The sequence below is a fragment of the Hippocampus zosterae genome, chromosome 10, assembly GCF_025434085.1.
Source record: "Hippocampus zosterae strain Florida chromosome 10, ASM2543408v3, whole genome shotgun sequence".
In the NCBI taxonomy this organism is placed as follows: domain Eukaryota; kingdom Metazoa; phylum Chordata; class Actinopteri; order Syngnathiformes; family Syngnathidae; genus Hippocampus; species Hippocampus zosterae.
Genome location: NC_067460.1, coordinates 20,616,522 through 20,642,700, shown reverse-complemented (window position 1 = coordinate 20,642,700; position 26,179 = coordinate 20,616,522). Strand labels below are relative to the sequence as shown.

The 26,179-nt window shown below is 43.1% G+C and overlaps 2 protein-coding genes across 9 annotated transcripts in view; one reads left to right on the top strand and one right to left on the bottom strand.

Moving 5' to 3' along the window:
* dscamb (Down syndrome cell adhesion molecule b) overlaps nt 1-24,217 on the bottom strand; it is an 82,203-nt gene extending 57,986 nt beyond the window's left edge. For 3 of the 5 annotated variants that reach the window (XM_052078339.1, XM_052078340.1, XM_052078342.1), the window contains exons 1-3: nt 23,514-24,211; nt 8,791-9,108; nt 8,542-8,688 (exon numbers count right to left, since the gene is read on the bottom strand). In XM_052078339.1, coding sequence (XP_051934299.1) covers nt 8,542-8,688; nt 8,791-9,108; nt 23,514-23,556 — 508 coding nt within the window. In that variant the 5' untranslated portion in view covers nt 23,557-24,211. Of the gene's footprint in view, nt 1-8,541; nt 8,689-8,790; nt 9,109-23,513 lie in introns of all 5 variants that reach the window. The other 2 variants (XM_052078344.1, XM_052078341.1) reach the window with 2 other exon arrangements.
* The window catches only part of sh3bgr (SH3 domain binding glutamate-rich protein), a 192,267-nt gene that overhangs the window by 119,746 nt on the left and 46,342 nt on the right, over nt 1-26,179 (top strand). The window lies entirely within an intron of this gene.

The window sequence follows — 26,179 nt, the reverse complement described above, 5'->3', positions numbered from 1 at the left end:
TGGTGAACAGGGCCTCTCAATGTGATTGGTGTCCAGCAGGTGCTCTCAAAGCGGGATCATGTCTAATCAGTGTTGCAGATGCCCAGCATGAGGCCGCAGACACCAGGGCTTTGTGTGAAAGTTTTAAAGAGGCTCAATGCGATTTACTGTATTTTTCGAGATTTACCACCCTGGGAGCAGAATAAGTCCGTGTCTTAATCCTTGATTGGATGGAAGATGACGCCAAGAGAAATAAAAAAAATCTTGTGAAAAATCCCTCTTAGGGTCCGCAGGGTGATTTGAATTTTAAGTGGCTTTTTAAACTTTAATCAGTCGCTTTTAAGATGGGATCAGACACTTTTGCATACGGGATGTGACGAAGGACCCAGTTTGACTCCACTTAGCCCCAGTAGGGAGCATATGGGAAGTCTTGAGCCCAAAACTTACCACCTGTCACCAACGCACGCAGCAACTACAGAGCCGATACAAACAGCAGCCATTCAAATCCCACATCCAGGAGAGTTTATAAACAGAAATTAATTGCTTGTTCCGCCTGTAATTAGCCAACACCATGCTCATGACTAATCTGTGCTTTGGCCTAGTGCCAGGCTAATTCTGGCACCACTCCAGTCCATTTTCGCCAGTGTTTCCTTGCAGTAATCCATAAACTCGGGCAGGGTGAACAATGTTCCTTTAACAGACAATGCATCCAAATTCAGACATAAAATATGAAGCTGTGTTTTTATTCAATGAGATGGCAAAATCAATGCTACCTGAACATGTTATGTAAAAAAAAAAAAAAATCAGGCTTTCCTGTTCATACCACACCGAACATACAGTATGTAATAGTTCACAATTTCCCAAATCAAGTTTCATTGAAAAATCTGCCTTCAGTCCAAGTTTAAAAAAAAAGAAAAAAAGAGGGCATCCCCCATCACAGGAAGCCAAATTGCCCATTAAAGACTGCTCAGTGTCCCAAAGCGTGCAGCCATCAGCACCCTAATTATCCGTTGCCCAAACAGCCGAACGGCTGCCATATTGCTACTGTTTGTTAGGAAACAATGATGGAGGAGTGCCTGCTTCAACATTTGTGGAATTTGTCTATCCGCGCTGCGCATCAGCTGGTAACCACAGCCATCGTGCCGGGACGTTACTAAAAATAAGTTCAACGGGTGTTATGTAAAGTAAAACAATTAAAAAACATAACCCTTTGATAACAAGTAACAGAGCGTATAGTAGCTCGCTATTAGCTAGCTTTAATAGCTAACATTACGAAACCACTCCATTACGTCATCTGAACGTTGTATTACTTTATTCTGCAGAAGAAATATGAAAGCGAGGGTATAATTCAAAACGAGTTTGTCTAAATGAGAGCAAGAAGAAAGAGAGCTACAGATGACCTTAGCTTTAAGATGCTTTTGGGAGCCCCATCATGAGATCGATTTGCTTCCACCTCTGTCTCAGTAACCCTTCTATCTGTCGATTCTTATCAAATATGTATCACGTCCTCAAACCTTCACCACAGCAAACAGGGAGACTTCAAAAGCATCAAACAGAAAGACAAAAGAAAGAATTCTTTCTTGCCGAAACCATAAACCTCACAGGGCCAGACCATGAAACCAAATGTCAGCTCAGGATTTGCGATACTTGCATCCCAAAGCTACAGTACTATTCATGAACACTTGAAAATCTCAATCAAACCTCATCACATTCCATGCATGGCAGGCAGTTTGGGCACTCCAAATTGTCCCTTGGTGTGATTGTGAGCGTAAATATTTGTCTGTCTATAGTGTGACCTGCGATTGGCTGGCAAACAGTTCAGGGTGTCCTCCGCCTACTGCCTGATGACAGCTGGGATAGGCTCCAGCACGCCCGTGACCCTCGTGAGGACCAGCAGATTAATAAACGAATGGAAAAAAATGGATGTTTCTACGCTAAACTATAATAATAATAATAATAATGCATTTTATTTAAAAGCGCCTTTCATGCCACCCAAGGACACTGTACAAACAATAAGAATATACAATGTAAAAATTTGTAAACGAGATGTTATATAAAAACAGGACATAAAATCATAAAAACATAGGAAATGGAAGAGTTATGTGTTGTAGGCAATTCTGAACAGGTGTGTTTTTAGTCGGGACTTGAAAGTGGAAAGAGGTGTGCAGTTTTGGAGGTCCGGAGGTAGGTTGTTCCAGAGCTTTGGAGCAGCGTGACTGAAGGCTCTGCATGAAACTGCATGAAAATATATCTTTATGTGAAACCAGTGCAAGGCACAATCACATGATTGCAGAACCTCAGTTTTCAACCACACAAAAGCAATGCAGCTCTTGAAGAGATGCCAGAGATTTTTGGCATTGCTCAAGAGCATCCGAGCACTATTCAGGAAGCAAACCAGCACCTCAACCAGGCGCAATATCCAATATTTTGGACTCCAGTAGGATTTGAACTTTTGGCCCTAGCTACCACAAGCCTAGTCCTTATTATAACAACAATTTCCCAATACGGTGATGATGCTAAAATTGTTATACAGGTATGCGATCGTGAAAAAGCATCTCCATACCGTACGTACATTTATTCTAATACATTAACCATCAAGAATTCCAAAAATTTGATTTATGTCGAATTTGTTTGTCCATAAACTTACACTGCGTACATGCTTGCTTATTTAGGCATGATTGCAATGTTGTTCTTTGCGGGGATCAGACACACGTCTGCTTGAGCCTTGACCCATTTTCAGCCTCCCTAACAGCAAGCACAACAAGACATGTTTGTGCGAGGAGGAGAAAGATGGAGTCTACAAAGGCGAGAGCAAGATGGAGGGAGGGGAAGTGAGAAAGATATCATGTGGCCAATGTGCCGCAGCCCCTTGTTTACCAAGCAAAGAGCTTCGCCCACTCACCTCCCCTCTACCTTTCACATCTCCTTCTTATTCTCTCGATCCCACAACTTGCCTCCTTCTGTCTAACGTGCACGCACATTTCTTTGCATCTTGTTCTCGCCCGAGCTCGTTTCGAACACGGTGGCCTCCTTTCAAGGTTGGCCTGACTTTGGGCGTGTTGGATTTACAACCCCCCCCCCCCCCCCCCCCACCCCCCATCATCCCCCGTCTCCTGCTTGCCGCTCAGTGCCCTCACTGTCAATCTCTGTGAAAAATGGAGGCGGCGGCACATCGCTGGCATGATAAATTCCGGGGAGCAGTGATCCTTTCCAACCGAACGCCTATTGTAACCTATTTGAAGACATCTTTGCTGCTAAGTTTGGTTTGGACTGTGACTGAATTAGCAACCCAACAGATTTATTAGGCTCTGTAAACACTCTGGAAGGAAGAACGACATTAGGAGGGCTGCACAGAATGCAAGAGGCACGTTCATCTCCTAAAAGCTAAAACACACAGCTGGGTAGATGCCGACTTGAGCACAACTGTAACTAAAATATTTTTATTCGTTTTTTTTTTTAACAGTTGCCCCAAGTATTGGATGGAGTCATTTGCATAAAGCAAATAAGAAAGCAGCGTTATCCACACAGGAGGAAATTGACTTAGGCCATTTGCCAAGCGGGTTATGCAATGAGATGCAAAGGAGAAGAGGGCATTCGCGAAGGCCAATGGAGGTGGATGCAAAGGAGTCAAGACGAAAGTCAAAGGCAAAAATATAAGACGGGCAATTCTGGAAGGTGAAAAGGCATCTACCGACCATGATTTACTTTCCAATCAGATAATGCAGCTTTTTCAATGTAACAATTGTTAGAAGAATTAAATTGAATATTAACCAAAAATGATCCATTGCAGGCGGCCCGGTAGTCCAGTGGTTAGCACGTCGGCTTCACAGTGCTGAGGTACCGGGTTCGATTCCAGCTCCGGCCTCCCTGTGTGGAGTTTGCATGTTCTCCCCGGGCCTGCGTGGGTTTTCTCCGGGTGCTCCGGTTTCCTCCCACATTCCAAAAACATGCATGGCAGGCTGATTGAACACTCTAAATTGTCCCTAGGTGTGATTGTGAGCGTGGATGGTTGTTCGTCTCTGTGTGCCCTGTGATTGGCTGGCAACCAATTCAGGGTGTCCCCCGCCTACTGCCCGAAGACAGCTGGGATAGGCTCCAGCACCCCCCGCGACCCTCGTGAGGATCAAGCGGTACGGAAAATGAATGAATGAATGATCCATTGCACAATGTGAAAAAAAAACATTATCACATTGGTTTTTTTTTTCATGAGGCCAATTATTTACAATGCACGTCATCTCAAAATATATATCTGACAAAATGCTCACAATTATTGCAAACTGTTTGGGCAAGCCAGCCATCTTCCCATCCATTTTCTAATCCGCTTTATCCTCACAAGGGTGTGATGGAGCCTCTCCCAGCTGTCGTTGGCAAGCAGGCGGGGGACACCCCGAACGGGTTTCCAGCCAATAACAGGCAAGCCAAATCATCATTTAATGAAAAGTTTTTAAAAAAGGGTGAAGGGCAGACATGAAAAAAAAAAGTAACAAAATCAATAAGAACTCAAAAGTTTGGACGCAGTAGAGATCCATGCCAGCTCCGGGCTCATAGGTCACAACTAATACATTACAAAAGAGAAAGAAAGAAACTTTCAAGCTGATAAATTACACTCCACTTTCTCAAAGAATATGTTTTCTTCCTCGCTAAACTGTGCAAGTCAAGTGTGCAAGGTCTCGCTGACATCTCGTTTGCTACTTTTTTTTCAAATATCCATTCTTTGTTTGATCTTCTTCCTGATACCAAGGCCGCCAAGTCTGTTGCTCTGGTTGACATCTTGAATAATAAGCAAAGTAAGAATACATAAATGGAACGCCGCACAAACGACTCCCTTTCAAAAGCCACTCTACGCGCGGGACGCTGACACGCAACGGCGGGCTTGGCGCCACAGCATCCCTTCAAAACAAAATCTGCGCTATAAAATACAGAACACAGAACAGCTCATCCCCCTCCCCCCCACCACTGCCTTTCTTCCCAGTGTCTCTTTTATCTCTCCATTAGCTCCGTTAATTGTTTATCAAAAGGAGCAGACGACAGCAGCGGGGCATATGAAAGCTTGAACATGCGAGACCCGTTTTAAAATTCATGACAGGTTAATGGTTTGCTAGTTGCAACGTTAGGACCCAAGTGAACTCACGTTGTGCGCATTCACATTCAAAACAGGCCGCTTCAAATGACTACTAAGCAGTCCTTATTCTAGGAGGTAATTCATATTCTAATTAATGTTTCAATCACAGCTGATTAATCAAGACACGGCCTACTCTGTAATTATGCATCTATTTTAGACCCATTGAGAACGAGACGTTATTCAGTGATTTTTGACACACTTTCCTTTACGTTTTCACCAGTTGTTGATGTTGATGTCGCGAAATACAAAACTACAACGGAACCCATCCGACTATTTGAAGTTCAGCCAAAACAGGCCAGAAAATCTTTCTGCACGGTGTCCGGAAAACCATTTCGGTCTAGTTGCTGATGGTGTCGGGGCACACGCGCCGGACTTGCGTGCGGGCAGCGTGGGATTGGTTCCCACTCAGTGATGGTGCGGATGTGGGTGTGAATGGTTTGCATGTTGTCCCTGTGCATGCGAGGGTCTCTGAAAGTCTTCTGGCTTCTCCCCACTTTCCAAAAACATGCTTGGGAGGTCCATGAAAGACTCGTGTAAATGCGAGTGTGAATACGGTCGTTGTTCGTCTATATGCGCTCTACAACTGAGTGCAAACAAGTCCAAGGCCCTCGGCCCAAAGTCCGCTGGAACAGACTCCAGCTCATACATGACTCGAATGAGGGTAAGCACAAGAGAAAATGGATGGATGGATGGATGGGTGCGATGGATTCATCTCTCTGTGTTTGGCAATAGAACAAATGTACGGCAGGCAGTTCATAATTTAGCTTTAAACATTCATTCATTCATCTTCCGAGCCGCTTGATCCTATCTAGGGTCGCGGGGGGTGCTGGATCCTATCCAGCTGTCTTCGGGCAGTAGGCGGGGGACACCCTGAATCAGTTGCCAGCCAATAGCAGGGCACACAGAGACGAACAACCATTCGCACTCACACTCACACCTAGGGACAATTTAGAGCATCCAATCAGTCTGCCACGCATGTTTTTGGAATGTGGGAGGAAACCGGAGCACCCGGAGAAAACCCACGCAGGGGAGAACATGCAAACTCCACACAGGGAGGCCGGAGCTGGAATCGAACCCGGTACCTCTGCACTGTGAAGCCGATGTGCTAACCACTGGACTACCGGGCCGCCCTAGCTTTAAACAACTAATGCAATTAATAATTGTTCAGCAATTATTTGAGTCTGGTTTGACACGTTTAAATTCAATGAAGAGCATCGTTTGGAATTCTGAAAAAGAAAAAATGGAACTCGATCAGCGCTCTTAGTGCTCATCCTAGTTTGTTTTTTTGTTTTTTTTGTATTTCTACAAGTATTGATTGCACCAAAGAAGCTTGATGTTCCTATTCGCAACAAAAAAGTCTTTTCTCATGAAAATGTGAAAAAAAATTGAGAGAGAGAGAGAGAGAACTGGAGAAGGAGTTGGAAAACAAGGCTGGGTCAAACTACAGCTCGTTGCCACTCTCAAAGCTCTCCGAGTATCCTTCTGCAGACCGCTACTACTTGGAATCATCTCAACCTCTCCATAATAGTGTGAGGTTGATCTGCCCACGCAACAGAATACACCATCAAATATTTATCAGAGAGCAGCAGTGATTTTGACCGTGAGCTCATGCTTTTGACAGCGCTCGCCTGCTCTTTATTGGAGTAAACACAACCAATCCGATACTGTCGTTCTTGCAAAAACCAGGCGGATCCAGATGAAAAGACCACCAGCCCTTGCGGTGTCCGCATGAGTCACTCTATTTGCACATCCAAATCATATCTGCGTGCTGAATATTTTCGCCTAAATTTCTGTGATATGAGGCAATGTCTTTTAACTGGAAGCTTGCAGTGAGTAAGTCGGGCAAACTCGCCAGTAAATAAGTCTCCGGCATGGATCAGAAGACACATATTCATGCTCGAGCAGACACATTTAAAATGCCACAAAAACACCGTCCCAGATTTTGCCCTCAGTCAAATGACATCAAGTGCTCACTTACAGGTCCCCGAATGCCCCAGTACGAAGCAAAAATCAGCCCGTAGGCGGAATACGGAGCAATCACAGAGATAAGCGCTGCTTTTAACGCGAGTTAAAAAATAAAAAAAATCAATGCCCCGGTTGTCATGCTGAATTACATGACTTGAAAAAAATTAAGGTCTGTTCTGCCATGTAAATGTTGGAGCTTGACTGAGGTTGAGAATGTGCTACAGGGGAAGAAACATTGATTCAGTGTGACAGTTATCAACAACCCCTGGCTAGGTAGGAGACGCTGTCATATGGAGCTGTTGATTTCCAGTTGCTATGACTCACGCGAGAAAAGAGTCAGAGTTGGAGTATTAAGAGAAAAAGTTGCAATATTACAAGAGAAGTTAATTAGATAATCGAACAAAGCCAACAAAAATGCATATAGACTGTAATTTTCTTTTCTGGCTGCGTTCTTGTAAAATAACCGCAGGACTTAATTTTTGTTATCGACAGTGTTTAACAAATGTATCGGATACCAAAAAATTAACGTCATTCATAAGACATTTCTGTATATGTCAGTATGTTATATGATAGTATATCAGTATATGGGTGGCATGGGTCAGTTAGTGGTTTAATCTCGGGTCATTGTGACCTTGTCGAAGATAGAGAAAGTCAACCCCCAGCTGCCCCTGATGCTGCGTCATCAGTAGGTAAATGAGGAAAGCGATTTGAGTAGCAAAGGTAGAAAAGTGACAGCCTATTTCTCTCAATATAAACTTTTTATTTTTATTTTTTAATTTATTTTAATGCTTACACGTAGTTATTGTAGTGATTCATGAATTTTCATTCATTCACAGAAAAAAATTAGAACAGACACATTATGCTCGGTTAATTTTTGACTTAGAGAAGCCCATACCAAAAAGATTGAATTTGAAATGTTTAATTTCTATCAAAAAGGGTAAAACACTGAGAGCTCAATGACACTAAAAAGAGTCCACATTAAAGCACTTTCATGTCAGAAGGTCTAATGGATTTGTTCAGTGCTGTATCTATAAACTGCAAAATTTTCCTTACAATTTCATTTTCACAATATTTCAACTTTTATCCTCGTCTACTTTTGACTCCAGCATGAATGTCCCTTCTTAAACGGTTATGATGCGTCATTTGCTATAAAGCCACTGTGGCCTTCTGTGGAATAGGCAGCAGCATTTGCCAACCGACCCGTCGAGGCATAATTTGGAGCAAAAGACACCAGTTCATTTGTGCGTCAACCTGAAATAACATTATTTGACTTTAGCCTGTGGCAGAGCCTGTAAAGCGGACATTGTGGGTGCAAATACAACAGTAACCGACCTGTGCATAAAAAGTCAGCGAATCATCCAGATGATTTTTAAGCATTTATATTAAGGGAGAGCCACTGCACATTGTCCAGACGGACATGATACAGCTCCTGATTTCAAAATCCGACTTACACGCAGGACTCGTAGCGGTCTTACCTGAGCTGAGCGAGACCGTGTCTTTCTCCCATGATACAACACTGACGTAGGACTCGACAGAAGCAGGAATAATGCACTTGAAGACGGCTACGCTGCCTCGCATAGCCTTCTGGTCAGCCACTCTGACCGTGTAGGGTTCCCGTGAAACTAGGCCAGATAAACAGCGAATGAAAACAATTTGAACATTTTCAGTTTTTCCGATATCCATCCTCACAAAAAGTTCCCCTGCCGCCACCGCGATGGACTTACCAGCTTTAATGTGGACATCCTGACTCCGAATCTTGCCCGAGGGGTTTTCGGCAGTACAGTAGTACGTGTTGTCGTGGATCAGCTTGCTGAAGCTGGATGGCAGGAAGTTGAAGATCTGGAGCGTTCCGTTGGGGTGCACGTGGCGGATGCCGGGGACGTCATAAATCTCCTCACCGGTGGCCAGGTACCAGCGCAGTGAGGCGGGGGCTGCGCCCCCAGCAGGACAGGGCACTGAGGTCCCTGTGGTGCTGGCGAATACTACCTCTTGAAGCGATGCATTGACAAAATATAAGCTGGAATGTAGGTCCTCGCTGAAAACTGTGGAGGCAGAAGAGAAACGCATTAGACAAAGACAAATCGTAAGAAATGATGCGAGAGGTCAGATCTGCCTCTTGAATTTGACGCCTGCGCACTTGAAGATCAATGGACACGTTACCGTCCACTCACCGCTCTCGTCTTTTGTCATCTTCCTTGAACCAGGAAGTAGGCAGCTAATGAACACAACGGCCAGACAGCCGTAGCCTAAAATGCATTCGGAAGTGCCAACTGACCAGACAGTGCATGCATGCATATCAACCGCTATGTTTGATAAATATTTAGCATCCACAATCAAAATTAGTTGATTGTGGATCTATGTTGAGTCAGGCCAAAAAAAATATGTGGACATGGAGTACATGCTTCATGATACTAGCTTTGCCCTAGCCTGCCATCCGCGCTACGAGCATGGTGGCTCTGCTCTAAATGGCTTACAGTGACACCGACGGCAGGCTCTGGGGAGAAAACATTTTAGCACTTCATAAATTCCTAATAAGGTCTCAAATTGCAGACTTTCCCCCCACCCCCATCCCCATCTTTTTTCTCTGCTCCTGCAGCCTGAAACCAACAATAAGACCCCGTTAGTATCTCGCTACTCTACACTCTCTCACCGACATAAAAATCGACACATTTCAGCAAATCAAATCAACTCTTGATTTGAAGTGAAACGGTTGCGTATGTATTGCAAAGTGTAGGCTATTTACTGTAGTGATGGAAGCATTTTCTCTCTCACGCAGTCTTTCTATGATCCCATCAAAAAGATTCACAAACACAAATTGAATGAAAGGACACACCTGGAGATGATGATTAGCTTAGCGCAGTTTACATGTTTTCATTTCGTTTCATTTGTTTATTGAACATAAAAACATATACAGTCATAAGTTGACAGAAAGTAAGGTAAGTAAAATAGTAAAAATGAAAGAGAATGTTCATGTTCAAAGCGAACTAGGAAGAAGTGGGAAAAATGTATTTCGTCCTACCCATTGTTCTCTATAAATATAAATGATCGAATCCTGCACAAAAACTGTCAAAAAAAAACCCAACAAACCAATCAACCAACCAACAGGGGGGGAGGCAAAGAGCAGAAGTAACGCATAGTACAGTGTACTTTGAAAATCTTGGCCACTGCCTGTCAAACTAGTTTTTTTTTTTGGGGGGGGGGGGGGCTCATGGATTTTCTTTTTTTTAATGGCACACAGTACCGTATTTACACTATTGGCTAAACCCTGAGACAGGTACAACTGGCAGTAGTGGTTTTTGTACAGTGGTCGAGAAGCAGATCAAAGACGACTGTGATTGCCATGGAAGCTCTTATTCCGGTCTATCATCGGCAAAAATCTGTCTCGCATGTGAAAAACGTGTGAGAGAAACTGCCTTGAACCGGGCCGAGCGCTGCCCGTTTTCTTAATTGACTCCGCTCCCCTCAGCCAGGGCGCCCGTGGTCTGGTGACGCAGGTCCATGGCCTGCGCAGACCTCACAAAGAGGACGGTGTCACGCCCCAACAAACGGCCTCAGCGCCGAGCCACTTATTACTTTGCCCGAGAGAAGAGGCGTAATTGCCGTCATTTTTCATGAGCCCAACTGTAAAGGTGAAATCAGTGACACTGTTCAATTATGTATGATATGCATTTATAATTGACTGTGATTTTCTTTTACGTCTCTCTGGTTGCCGAGAGGAATCTTTGAAGAGAAAAAAGTGATTTTCTGTCAAATGTGCAGGTCAAGCTATTACACAGCTATTACGCAGTGAAAACATTCCTTTGGGTGGCATTGTGGCAACATTTACTGTAGTTCCTATTATACCACCATCGGTTAGAAAATCTTCCATCGAGCTATTCATTTTCGAATGTTTATCATGTTCGCAGTCACGAAAGAGTTGGTGTCGATCCCAAAACAGACAACAATTTAGAGTCTTCAATTACACTGGTCAGCAAAAGCTTGCTTTTTTTTTCAAATCAAAAATGCGATTAAAAAACATCCGTAGTGCGCTGACTCCGAGTCTCCAATTTTTCTTCTCTAGCACATCAGGTTTTAATAATAATAAAATACTACTAATAATAATAATATAAAATATAAGCTAATATAGTAAAAGATTAGGTTCAGCAACGGGTGGATTCCTTTTTCTCAAATATCACAAATTGACGGTACATAAATTACAATGTAAATATTAATTTGAAGTTAAAATATATGAATTACAACACATGGTAAAACCTGCACTGCGTCTAACCAAAAAAAAAAAAAAAAACACCCACAAATGAGAATGTTTCAAAAAGATAGAAAAAAAAGAAATTTTTGAAATCATTGTCCAAAAAAAAAAAACATTAAAAACATATATAGCCATATTTGATTAAAATTTGCTGTTGACCAGTTTTATCGAAACAAGAAGCGATTGGAATTTCACTGAAGAAGGTGTTCCTGATTCCCAAATTTCATCTTCAACTTGAAATGTTTCCCCTTTGAGATCTCAACTACATAACAAGGCATGTTCCCAACTCATTTAAGGGATTCTATTATGTGTGCAGGAGGCAGTGGAAATGTCTTTTTTATGTGCCACCTTCTAAAATGCTCCACATAACTCCCTCATTTCCTGTTTATCAAAGTAGGGCAACATATTTAGAAAAAAAAACATCTCAGTGTCACCGTAAAAAAAAAAAAAAAAAAAACCCATAATAAGCTTCGCAGGATTTTTAATAAGGATCACACAAAATTGCACAGATGCATGAAATGAAAGCATTCAGTGAATTTACATTGTAAGATGTTCCACCCTGACCAAAAGTATTTGTTGCATCATTTTATTTCATGCAGCCTCTAGTTGTTTGGATTCCACATTCTTTGACAGGGGCATGAAATAAAAAGCTGCACAGAGCAAGCAAAAGGCAGCAAAGAAAAAAAAAAAACAACAACAACAACATTTTAACCCGCAAGCGGGATTCAATATTCTCTCTTTCAGAGAGCATCTGTTGAGTTCATTCCGTCGTCGTGTATGCGGCAGCAATGGCAACTGTAGCAGTGTGGCAGCGGAGTCCAAACAGTGACCGTGTGACAGCAAAGAACCTTGGATAATTAAAGCAGCGTTTGTGTGCCCGCAGGGCAGTGTGTGAGGGGCCGGGACATCACACAAGGCTCACTAAGATACAAGAAGAGAAGACAGTAGAGTAATATTCCACCCTTTCAAATTTTTTATATATTTGAGTCCCTTTTGTCACCACAGTGTTTCAAATTGAACCAACATGGCAAACGATTTATAATTTGTTGCAGGCAGAGTTGATAGAATTTATGCACAAATGCTCCATAAGTCAATGGAAAATTTGGCATATAACAGTCATGCCCGCTAAGGTCAGGCTATCATGTTCTGCACCGAACCGAATGATGGTTTTGGATTCCAGAAATGTAGGCTCAGACAAAGTGCAATAACAAAAAGATTTATTGACAGAAAAGCGCACGGACAAAGTAGAAAAAGAAATCGCTGCTCACAAAGAGCCAAGAGAAACAATGCAAAATCAAAAGCAAGATACGAGGGAACACCAAGAATATTCCGAGCCGCTTGATCCTCACTAGTGTCGCGGGGGGTGCTGGAGCCTATCCCAGCTGTCTCCGGGCAGTAGGCGGGGGACACCCTGAATCAGTTGCCAGCCAATCGCAGGGCACACAGAGACAAACAACCATCCACGCTCACACTCACACCTAGGGACAATTTAGAGTGTTCAATCAGCCTGCCATGCATATTTTTGGAATGTGGGAGGAAACCGGAGCACCCGGAGAAAACCCACACAGGCCCAGGGAGAACATGTAAACTCCACACAGGGAGGCCGTAGCTGGAATCGAACCCGGTACCTCTGCACTGTGAAGCCGACGTGCTAACCACTGGACTACCGGGCCGCACACCAAGAATAAACAAACGAAATGTTTATATGTATATATGGCAAAAAAATCTGCTGAACGATGGCTCGTATATTCAAAAAATTGTTCGTCGAGTCATTCATATCTCAGGACACCACTTTAAATTTAACCAAAGATGCCCAAGACAGGCAGATGCCAATGAGCCCGAAGTGAGTAAACGCTGGCACTCATGTGATGTGCCTGGAGGCAATACACGATGCGCCCAAGCTAAATAACTGTCCTCCAATTTGCTCTCATGAATATTAAGCAGCGCTGTGACAGTGGAAAGGGGCGGCTGCGTGCATGCCACTGATCCTCACCGACAGATCTGTCCTGTGATGTTTGAGGGGCTACGCTTAAACGATGATGTCTAAATTATACACTTGCTGCATCTGCATAGGAGCTCACGAGCGAGAACAGGGTGAGGCGCAATTCCTTTTTTGCTGCTGTAGATGGAAAGAAAATATTGGCGTGCATATGAAAGATGAATGAGACAACTAATTATTTTTTATCTTTTTTAGATTAGATCTGGATCTGACTCGCAATTTGAAAAAATGGTACCTCTGGTTTGAATTCAAATGATCAAAAGTAAACTGGAAAAAAAAACATTGTGTTGAATCTGCTCAATTTTATTTGGTCAAGTGGCTGCACACAAAAGAATTTCCTGGATTTAGGTACCTTTTTTTAAGTTGATGTATCGTCCACTTAAAAAAAAAAATGCTGACCGCTACCGTGATGAAGATCACGGGCCACCGTCGGTTAAATGTGACCTGCTTTTCTTTCTTTATTTTTTAATACTTTTTGGTGAAAAATGAATCTGATAGGATGCTTAAGGTGCAGTATGCACTAACACAAACATTCATCTTCCGTACCGCTTGATCCTCACTAGGGTCGCGGGGGATGCTGGAGCCCATCCCAGCGGGGGACACCCTGAATCGGTTGCCAGCCAATCGCAGGGCACACATAGACAAACAACCATCCACGCTCACACTCACACCTAAGGACAATTTAGAGTGTTCAATCAGCCTGCCAAGCATATTTTTGGAATGTGGGAGGAAACCGGAGCACCCGGAGAAAACCCACGCAGGCCCGGGGAAAACATACAAACTCCACACAGGGAGGCCGGAGCTGGAATCGAACCCGGCACCTCTGCACTGTGAAGCCGACGTGCTAACCACTGGACTACCGGGCCGCTCCTAACACAAACATATATAATATTAATAAGACAGACACACAAATCTTAACCCCCCCCCCCCCTCCTTTCTGCCTGCACTCCCCTGGTAAAATATCATAAGGCACCGTCTGCCAAAATCTCAATCTAATTTCACCTCTGTAGTATTGAAATTGCCACAATTGAAAAAAAAAATGTCGTCTGCTTCTAAATGAATATGTTCATGTGTTAATCATCAGTTTTAGAAGTGGCACTAATAAACTCTTCAAAACTGGGTTACCAAAATGGTTTTCGCCTTTCTCATAACATAACAACGCAAAAAATTTGTTTATTGTTTATTGTTATTCTTGTTGACTTTGAAACTTAGCTTGTAGCCGACGTGTGCACATTTTGAGCATGACGTCTCTGATCCACTGGTTAAAGGACACTTTGATTCTCTCCTCTTTCATCTCAAACTGCTTCAAACAACAAAGCGTGTGACGGAAAAGTGGTTAGAACTGCATGACTGTCCGTGTTTTATGTTATGTGTTGTGTTTATTATTTTACTTTATATTAACTGTTTTTTTAAAGCGCTTTGTTACAGCTACCGCTGTTGTGAAAGCGCTATATAAATCAGCATGTATTGTATTGTATTGTATTGTATTGTATTGTATTGTATTGTATTGTATTGTATTGCATGAGATGATGTGCAGTTTAGTATATTTCGACCGTATGTTCTGGCCAATATTCCAAGCCCGACGTTCATCCGCTGCATTGTTGCCGTTACAGTCTGCCAGTAAACAATGAACTTCTGTGCTTCGCTGTCATACTCCAAGACGTCTGATTGAGATTTGAGTGGGTATAATCTAATCCCTTCCCGAGTAATCTAATGGTCATCTTACATCGTCGCTCTTGATAACATGATTAAGCAGCAGCGTACACGTCGGCCAGATTGTTGCTGACAAAGGCCCGACTTCAGTCGGTCACGGCGCATCATGGACGGCCAACCTTATTATGTCAGCAGTCATTATAGTTAAGGACCTTCAAAAGGAGTCGCTGCGCGTCGTCTTAATATGACCAATGTCCACTTGCGTGCAAGCGTAGCTAACGCGCATGGTGGGTCAGCACAGGTGTCACTGAGCCTAGAAGCTCTTGGCAGCAAGGAGAAGCTGCTGAGATAACTCACCTGTCAGTCTACGGCCTCTATATCGGCCTTAATATTTTCGAGATGGTAAATCAACTTTAATTGTGAGTAAAATCTATTTTAACAGTTCATCCTTTGGGGTAGCTTGGATAGACTGAGTTGAAAATCCTCCAAAATGACCACAACAGAAAAGAATGGGCTTTACGGCGTGCTTATCAAAAAAAATGGAACCACCAAAGATGTGGCCACTCGTATGGAGACGCCTATGTATTACTTGTGTGTGTATCTGCGTGTGTGTGTGTGTAGCGCATTTTCATTCATTCATTAACTGCTTTTTAAACATAATATGATTTACCCCTTCAACAGCTAAAAATGGGATATCTTTGGCTGCATTCTTTCTTTCAATATTATTGAGCATGGCTAATTATCTGACTTACTTATTTCCCTAGTTGAACAGCTGGGGCGGGGGGAGGGGGGGTGGTCTTATCAGAGCCATAACCATTTATTGGGCTTTCTTTTTTGGTCAGTGTGGCAATTTCTTTGAAACTATAATGTAAACTTTTATGAAGCTATTTTCCATCCATCCATTTTCCGAACCGCTTCATCCTCACTAGGGTCGCAGCGGGTGCTGGAGCCTATCCCACCCGACTTCGGGCAGTAGGCGGGGGACACCCTGAATCAGTTACCAGCCAATTGCAGGGCACACATAGACGAACAACCATCCACGCCCACATTCAAACCTAGGGACAATTTAGAACGTCCAATCAGCCTGCCACGCATGTTTTTGGAAAGTGGGAGGAAACCGGAGCACCCGGAGAAAACCCACGCAGACCCGGGGAGAACATGCAAACTCCACACAGGGAGGCCGGAGCTGGAATCGAACCCGGTACCTCTGCACTGTGAAGCCGACGTGCTAACCACTGGACTACCGGGCCGCCTGAAGCTATTGTGATTTTATTTAAATAGTGTTGGATATTTATGTTTCGAAATTGTTACAAATGAATCATTATCTCTTCTCTTTTTTTAAATTCAATCCAAAGAGCAATATTATTATTTGATAAATTTTTTGACAGTAATATTGCCATAACCTGATCGCAATGGCGAAATGATCTGTATGTTCTGAATCGGAGAAGGGGTGCCAAGGTCGTGCTCTCGACATCAAATCTATCGAGCAACCATATTTTGTCCATCATGGGTCTTGAACTTGCAACCCAATCAAAGCACGTTACAAATCGATAAATTTGTCATTTTGGGGGCGAATTGACACCCTTTTGTTTTTTTTTTTTTGCATTGATAACGTCATTAGCGGGCCATGGCGGGCCTTTGATGCTATACCGCCATTCCGATTTTGTCCAATAGACGTCTGTGACCAGCAGCTGCTGGAGTGTGTTAATATCGATGTCACAGCAGCTGGCTGCGCTCATCCTGTTAGCTCTGTCTGCCATTATCCCTCCCCCACCCCTCCTTCAAAGCTGCTGCTGCGTGCCATTCTCATTTTAATACTCCAGACTCATTTGAGCGTCTTTATGGACTTATCATATTAAACATTTATCGCAGCCATTTTCCCTAAACCAAGCATGTTTATTCAACACTTAGGGGACTGCCGCACGACTCCTTTCAGCAATCCCCCACCCTGTACGCGCGCTGCCTTATTTTCTCCTTTACCTCATTTCTTTCCATTTCTCCACCTCTCTCTCTCTGCCCCCCCGCCCCCCTTCCACATCCCCGTCCAGGTTTATTACAACTCTCCATGTGCCACGGGCTGAATAAAAAGGAGCAATATTTGTCTACACTTCCTCTCTACTGCTCTCCGGTCATCATTTCCTCAAGTGATGGATGCTCGTGGAGACCAAAGAAACACAAATGTATTCTGAGCATTTTAATACCTTGAATGAATCATGTCTTAATTTAATCATCTGATCAAATAGTGATTAGCATAATCACTGGTGGGGATGGATGTTCCAGATAGAGAGGCACGAAGCAATACATAATAGACCTCAGTCTGACAACAGTGTATGGGGATACTTAACAGCATGTAAATGACGACACTCGGCACTCGGTCCAAATTACTCCCTTAACTACATCATTGTCTTCACTTCTACCGTTAAATGACGCTGTTGCATTATACCACTTTTCCACTGTCTAGCAGCAGCTCGGCTCAGCTCGACGTGGCTCTCCTTGCCTCGGTTCGGGGCACTCACGTTGCCATTTCAAAATGGAATCTCTGGAAACCGCACCAAAAAAAAGCTCTCATTGAGTTGAGCCGCGATTTGGCAACTATTATCATTAGAGGTTCTTGTGTGTATATCTCGACACGGGATGGTTAGTAATGATAGGAAGACATTTTATTCAGGAGGAGACTAACGGCAGCACCAAAGTGCAGACAGAGCAGCATCATGCTGCTGCTTCTATTGATTATTGTCGTGTTCAGATGTTGCAGTGACTGAGCAATGACATATCAATGTACAGCAGGGGTCTCAAACCCCGGGCCTCTTTCCTGCATGTTTTCCATCTCTCCCTGCTGCAACGCAGCTGATTCAAGTGATCACGGCCGTTATCGGGCCTCCGCAGAGCTTGCTGATGAGCTGATCATTTGAATCAGGTGTGGGAGAGAGACGAGACAGGGAGAGATGGAAAACAGGCAGCAAAGCGGCCCTCGAGGATCGGAGTCTGAGACCCTCGATGCATAGCAATAGCTGCAGTGGTTTACGTCAAACTGTGGTAGGGATTGGCAACTTAAATAATGGCCACGATATTTCATAAGCTCTACTGGGGGGGTTTCTACACCACTACCCTGCACTTGCTAACTAGATGTGTGGCAAAAATGTTAAATATGGACAAAGCATGTGCATGTCTTATTGTATTGAACCAATCTCCAGAAGTGTATCGTCATAAACTGCATGTCATGGTTCAAGGGTGCAGGAGTCCATTGGTGTAGAGCAGGCATGTCCAAAGTCCGGCCCGCGGGCCAAATACGGCCCGCGGTCGAATTTCATCCGGCCCTCGGCCCCTGTCATAAAGTCAGTGCCGTCTGGCCCGCAGGTTGGGCGCAATGGAACACGTGTTGCATTGACTGAGGTCTCGTAGACTGGTGAGTGATGTTTCATAGAGTACTGCTTCCCTCTAGTGGCTAAATGAGTAATAGCATTCACTAAATGAGTAATAGCATTTAGACACTAGAGGGCATCACTCACGAGTTAACAAGACATCACTCCGTGTTTATATTGACTGATATGTCATATTTCAAATGATCCTTGCAGTTGTGGATATGTTTATTGCTTGTTCATTTCCCTGTTGTTCGAGTCAAACGTTTTGTGACTATTGAAAAGTCATGGTGATACATTTTATGTTTCAAATCAATCAATTTGCACTCAGGAGACTTCTGTTTAAGAAAAAGTCATGTGAATAAGCAGTTGCATGTGATATACCTGTTTCAAATGAACCAAAAGATATTCTTAAGATTGTTGAAATTAAAATAAAAATGGAAATGTGAAACAGACTGGCTTACTAAAATTTGTTGAACAATATTGTTGTTCAATGTAAAGAATGTCAGCCAAGGTCGGCCCCCCGACATTTTACCACATAAAATCTGGCCCCCTTGGCAAAAAGTTTGGACACCCCTGGTGTAGAGGAAGGAAACATGGATATGATTCCTCTCCAATTTTTTTGTTTTTTTAATATTCAAGGGACACTCCGAGTGTCCCAGCGGGACGCCACTTGTCCATCGCTGCCCTAAATCGGCTTCGCTAGCATGAAACTTTGGCTGAGCAGCTCCAAGAAAGAATGCTACATAGTAACTGGTAGTCCCTTATATTGCTAATGGAAAAGCCACCAATTAGATTACAGCTGAGCTGAGTGTATCCCGTGAAGTAGAAAAGGAAATGACGCAGAAAAGTGGAGATTGCGGGCAGCATTATAGCTCCTAAAATCTGCTAACAAATAAGCAAACTGATTTACATCGTGTAGTGAACTGGACTGACCAGATATTAGAAAATTAAGTGCTGTCCACAAGGCCACACTATCTAGACCAAGACTTGGCCGAGACCAGAACTCACCAAGACCGTGACAAAAAATGTGATTCGCTGGTGAACGTTATCTTAACTGTGTTTGTATTTTTACCGTTGCAGTCAATCTAGGGATGGTTAGCTGTGTTAGCAACAAATGAAATGAAGGTATAGTGTCTGTTATTTTACCAAATGCTTGTCCTTTATTACCGCATGAACAAAGTTGAAGAATAGCAGATCAGTGCTGGTTGCAAATGTTAAAATGTGAGACCGAGATAAGACCTAGATCTTCAAAATGAGATCTCAAGAATAATCTGGAGACCAAGGCGGGTCTCCGGTGTTGCAAAGCTACTAGGAATAGAACCTGGGTTACCAGAAGCAGATAAAAGTAGATCCGTAGTCAGCGCAATGCTGTGAAGCTGGGAATAACAATACCCGGTGACAAGTTACTGCAGCGCCACACCACAAACGTGCAAAGAGGTTGGTGAAATCGAGGAATAGCACAGAGTGTTAAGATTATTGACAATGCACTCAGTCTCACACCAAGCTCGGGGATCAATGAGCGCCTGAAAGGACATAAATCAGGCCTCGCGGCCCGGCTACTGCATGACACACCCACCAAGCTCCTCAATTAAACTCGCAGTGCATGCGCATTTGCACACAGTAAATCGCACGCTGTTTTTGCAGCTTGTACGGACTTCTCCACGCAAATATAGAAGAATAAGTGCACGCCTCACTTATGATTCAATAATGACACGACAGTACCTGTGAGTAGTGCAGCACACTAATATGATATGTCACTTTGACAGGCGCTGAGCGAATGAAAAACATCCTTTCTGGTGAAAAGCCAGGCTGAGACGGGGAACCCCCGCCAGATGTACTACAACCTCACTTTGCACGCATGATCAAACACCTACATCTGGCTGCTGAGGGCTTTTCTGATTCTGCTTCTTTCCACGCCGATGCTAAATGATATCGTGAACATTTGAATGCAAGAGACATTTACACGCCGGCTTGTGCAATTACTCCTCCGATTTGCTGGAATCCAAACAGACACAGCATGATCAGTAATTAGATTTTGCACTGGATGAAGCACGCACGCATGCTAGTGGCCAAAGCTTGCACTTAATTGGAGTGCCGGATGGGCTCAAGGAGGCGTCGTGCAGTAGAGTAGCCCTCATTATCCCGCGAGTACAAATGAACTCGGTATATCAATTATGATCACACATGAGGGTATCCATTACCCAACGTTTGCGGCCTTTTCAGAGGGAATCACACAGTGCGGGGAACATCACAGCTGTCTTTGGGCAGTAGGCGGGGGACACCCTGAACCGGTTGCCAGCCAATCGCAGGGCACACAGAGACGAACAACCATCCACGCTCACACTCACGCTCGCTAATGGGAGGTCATGACAAAATTGGCAGGCTAACTAATCGTGATGCAAGCTAGCTTGCATGCTCTGCGAGCGCTTCCACGTTTCTTAGGTTTTGCTCAGAGAAAAGGTCAGTGATAATAGAGATAAAAATTTAATTGCGTGATCGCTTGATCTCTGCCTAACTGTTATCGTATCAAACACATACGTGATTAAGTCCTTTGGCATCGAATCAAGCCTCTTGCGTCTATATTTCATTGCTGCTCCTCTTTGCATCGAGAATGTGAATATGGCATTTTAACGTGATAATGTTTTGCCTTGAGGCAGCTCTCAGGCAAAGGTGGAATTTGCTTCCATTTGTGTTGAATATCGATGGCTGAATCGGGTCATTAGTGGCTTGGGAAAAAAACACTTTTGAATGTCTCTCAAGACAAATACTACAGGTCTTCATGTTCACAGTATTTTTCTACGCATCTCAAATGGAGGAGCTACTGAACAAAAACTTGTAAAGGAAACAATCTAAAACGTCATTTTAAGGATTTTTTTTTTACTAGTCCCCTTTAAATTGTGTGTCAATCAAATTTCGTTTTCAAACACTCATTCTTGTTTTTGCCCTGTTGTTGGAACGTAAATGTGACACTAAATCATCAGTGTTCAATGAATTACCATTTTACAACTTTTGCCATTTTTATCTGGAATGTCAGAGATGAATATGGAAAAAAAAGTCATGGCGATTGGAGCTCTTTCAGGCTTGTATAGTAATTAGTTGAATAGCACCTGACAGTGGATGAATGAGTTTTCATGTGAACAAGCATTATGTTATAATACCATCATGTGTTGACTTGATTGTTTATTTAGTTAGGTTTTTTTTAAGTCGCTCATATACAGTATTGCATGTTAACATTCTTCACCTGTAAATATGACCATTCTGTGGAATGAATTACCCTGGTAATTCTGTCTGATGACAAACGGTCCATCTCATCGGTATGAGAAGTTATTTATATATATATATATATATATATATATATATACACATACATACACACATATATAAAGGAGGTTACCATAGAGACCGGCCAGGAAGCATGTGATAGGCCTAACTCTGAAACAGCAAGAATTGTCTAGAAACCAATCACTGCACTGCCTCCTGTCTACAAGGTCATTCATTCAGCCTGACAACGCCTGCTCATCCGGTGAGCAGCTCATTTTCAAGCTTATCAACAATAGTTAATAAAGCAAGCCTCCTCTATTATTCAATCGAATAAAATGACGCGAACAGCAAGGGAAACGTGTTCATCTTTTTTTTTTAAATAAAATAAATCAAATATGAAATAAAGGTGACAAAGTAATGCACCCAGACAATGTCTACACGCAGCAGCCTAATTCAATATCCATTGTTTTCCACAGGCTGGTCCAATAATCCCAGGCGCAATAAAAATACAGTCTCTAGCATAGGAGTTGATGTAATGACACAGTCAGATGATTATGATTGATGAGAATTCCTTATTGTTCTTTTATGAGTTTCAGCACGAGCTGAAGCGAAACACCATTTTAGTCGGCGTCAATATATGGGACTGAATGGAAAAAAAAAAAAAAACAGAGGCGACGCCGCGACCAAAAATCCATTCCAAAGCCTTATTTTATCATCTTAGGCAGAAGGGAAAATCCATTTTAGGGACACACCGTATCACATCACGGCTCCTCAATGCAGCTCAAAATGTATTCATACCTGTAAACTAGCGACTTCCCCATATTCCTGCTTTGTGCATTCAGCTTTTCTTGACCCTCCATTTTGAATGCGTACAATGATGTGAAAATATTTTACCATTCTCTTCCCCTTCATCGACCCTGCCTTTTGTACACACCCAGGCAGCCATAATCTCCTCCTTGTAGAAAAGACGCTGGCCACTAACTGAATGCCATAAACTATCAATTTTCTTTAATAGATTATAGAAATGGAAATTCATGACACGAATATGCATGCACAGCATCCGCGATATGGATGTGTGTTCTGCTGTCCTCACACAAATCTTATATACGGGTCTGAGAAAACAATAAGCAAATCTGAACGCATTTAAAAAGAGAGAGAGATTTTTGGTCATTTCAATGGACGATGCTTATTTAGTGCGTGTTCTGAGCTAGCCCCAAAATTCCAATAAATCGTAGCTCTCTGCTACAACGTCACACTTTAGTTTGGGAATACTTGTAAAATGTTGTACTGGTTTTCTTCCGTGAAATAAGACAAATATTGACAAACCTCACTGATGGAGAAAAGTGGGAGCAGTAAATTAGGATTTTACTTCAATGTGCTATAAATGACACTGTCAATTTGTTGTTATCAGTTTTATGTGCATACATTTCTCTTGCCTGTTTAAATGCAAATCTGAGGAAATGTGCTTTTGGAAGGACAGCGACAAATCAAATGTTCATTATATCGAGTACGTCACCTATTACTAAGGGCCACAGTGGCGCTGTGAGAATATGTAGCATCAACAGTTCCCAAAAAAAATTTTTTTTTTAAATGGAAAGACATGAAAATGCATTCTTTTCACCGAAAAGACCATAATAAAATCTAAAATTACTCCACTACAGCAAATCCAACTATTGAATATGATTGCAAACGGATACAATTTGTCCGATCAAGACATCTATAGGCCAGAGGTGCATTTTGGTGTTGGGCTTAAAAGGTTTGATATGCCTCTTGCGCATGCTTCACCTTTATCAAGGGTGTCAACCTTTTGACAGCCATGAAAAATCCATTTCTGGCGGGCCATTTTCACTCTCCCTCACTTCTATGTGTCATGTGCATCAATAATAAATACCAACATTAAAAACAAATACAAAGGGTGAAACTTACCATTCAAGATGCTCTGGAACAAGGTAAAAGCCAATATCCACATGCCCTGCTCCGTTCAATCCCCTCCACAGCTATGCTTTCTCTTCTTCCTCACACCAGTGCCTTCCTGGGGTTCTCTTCGGAGCGTTTAGGGTGATGTTAAACATTTGTCTCCAAGCAAGCAGCCCTGAGTCTCGTACTTTTAATGTCTCCTCGTTACTTTTTTTTGCCCCACTTTTGGAGCAGCAAATGAACCCGGTGGTGATTGTCTCGGAGAGAGCGGTGCACTCTCCTCTGCTCCGCGCCTTGCTGCCTCTCAAAAGGATGCTGAGGGGTGAATGAAGCCCAGGTGTGTGCGTGTGCGCGTGCTCGAGTGTGTGCGTGCCTGTGCGTGTGTGAGTGTGTGATGCTGAGTCAGAGGCGTTCACGAACGGAGCATTTAACAACAGAAGGCTTCAACTGGCTAAACTCACTAATAATTTTGGGGGGAAAAAACTCAATTAACTCACAGGTTATGTTTTGGGGAAGGAGGAAAAAAGCCTCAACTTGCGGAGACGCAATAAGAAAAAAGAAGGTGCTGGGTTAGGGTTGCTTTGTGCAGGGATTCCAAAGTCAAATTATCTTCATCGCCTGTGTGCGTCCAGCAAGAGGCGAGTAAGCGCATCTTCGCCACTGACGCTCTCTGTAATCGCACCGCACGGACTCTGGGAGCATTACATTGAATAAAACACACACACACACACGCGCGCGCGCGCACGCACACACAAACCCTGCTCTGCCCCTGCAGACGGTTTAATTCCTCATTGCCTTAAAGGAGCAGAGGCGGATACCGGTAGTGTCCTGCGGGCAACACGCCACTGGAGACGAGACTTATTTGCATTAAAGACGCGGAGGCACCTAGCCCCCCCTGTTCAACCTTCGAACATAAAAGTTTTTAAGAGTCAATACGGAAGTGTCTTGCAATTAGTAGAAAACATAGGGGGAACGCTTTGCGCTTCTTCGATCGATGACTCAGGCTGTGTTCTTCTGAACACTTTGTTGAAGATGAGCTTTAATGCTTAATAAACTCGCTCCGTCAAGGCTGCCCTATATCACTGCTTTCCTGTCATATATAGTCGTGGTGTTCGTACCTGGCTTGAACCAGGAGGTATGGAACATTTATTAACTTCTGTCATCAGCAACACACTATAACAGTGGTGGGCAAACTACAGTCCGCGGGCCGAATCCGGCCCGTTGGTCTTTTTAATCCGGCCCGCCGAAGGTTGGTCCACAATTAAGTTTTGATGTGAATGATTGCATTCATTTCAATTGGACTTGTAATGACAGGAATTTCACGCCAGGTGGCGCATTGACTTGAAGTTGCAGAAGACGGGGGGGATCTTTTCGACCAGCTAGGACCTCTGTATCGCTGTACTTCTACTGGTCTAATCACAACCCATCTGCAGCAATGCACAGGCTAAAATAAGTCATCAACAACACTGTTGTCATTTTTAAAAAGTATATTAATACAGTGTGTAGGGGCGGATGAGCTCAGAGAGGTAAGGTGGCGCAAAATTATTCAGAGATTTTAAAAACAAAGAGGAGGATCTTGAAAATAACTCTGCCAGTGAAGAGATGCCAGAGTAGGAGTTATGTGCTCCCTCTTATGAGTACCAGTCAAGAGGCGAGCAGTGGCATTCTGGGCCAGCTGAAGGCGCTTAATGGAGGACTGGCCGACCCCAAAGTAAAGGGCATTGCAGTAATCGAGCCGGGATGTGACAAAGACATAAATTACTGTCTCAAAGTGTTCATGTGAGAGGTCACTGTTTGCATTGATAGGTACACTAAAAAATGTGTTGGATTGAATCGGTTTTATTTTCGCCAAGTGTCGATACATTTTTTATTTATTTTTATGAGTAGATGTATAGTCTACTTAAAAATTTATCCGGATCCAGATGAATTTATGTGCATATTCTAGAAATAGGTCACCAGTGATGGGACATTGTGATTTTCTTGGAAAGGTGGTATACTATGGGTAAATATAGCAATAATAACATAATTAAACACAATTTGAGCGAATTTGTTACAGTGTTCCCTTGCCACTTTGCGGATTCAATCAGGTAAAGACAAAACATGGCTCAATTTCAGAAAACGGGTAAGCCGTGAGTGTTCGTTATCTGAGCCCTGAGCAACCGAGATGTGATTTTCAGCTAGACAGAAAGTGGCAAAATGGCCGCCCTCTGAGATGGCTACAAACGGGAGGGTTTCGCTGGTTTACTCATAATCCAAAAACACAAAATGAATCAGAATGCAGTATTTACACTAGGAAAGGCACATACTGTATATTATTGTCAAGAAAATTGCCCGGTTGACTGCCCCGTTCATAAATGTTTGTCAAGCAAGTTACAAGTCGTAAAATTAGCCACTTGAATGGAATTTAAGCTCAAGGTGTTCCCAGGAAAATGTCTTGTTTGTTTGCTTGTACACAATCTTGACAATAAAAGCAGTTCTGATTTAGTGCTAACATGTGTTCAAATGTTATGACAACACCACGGGCTCAACTGCAGGTGTACAGGTGCACCGGAATTTGTTCTGACTTAAGAGAGAGAAAAGGCAGCCTGATCCTGTTGGGAGATTTACAAGGACATCCAATGTCAAATATTGAATAAGATGTAATTTGATACAAATAGGAGAAAGAATAGAAGATT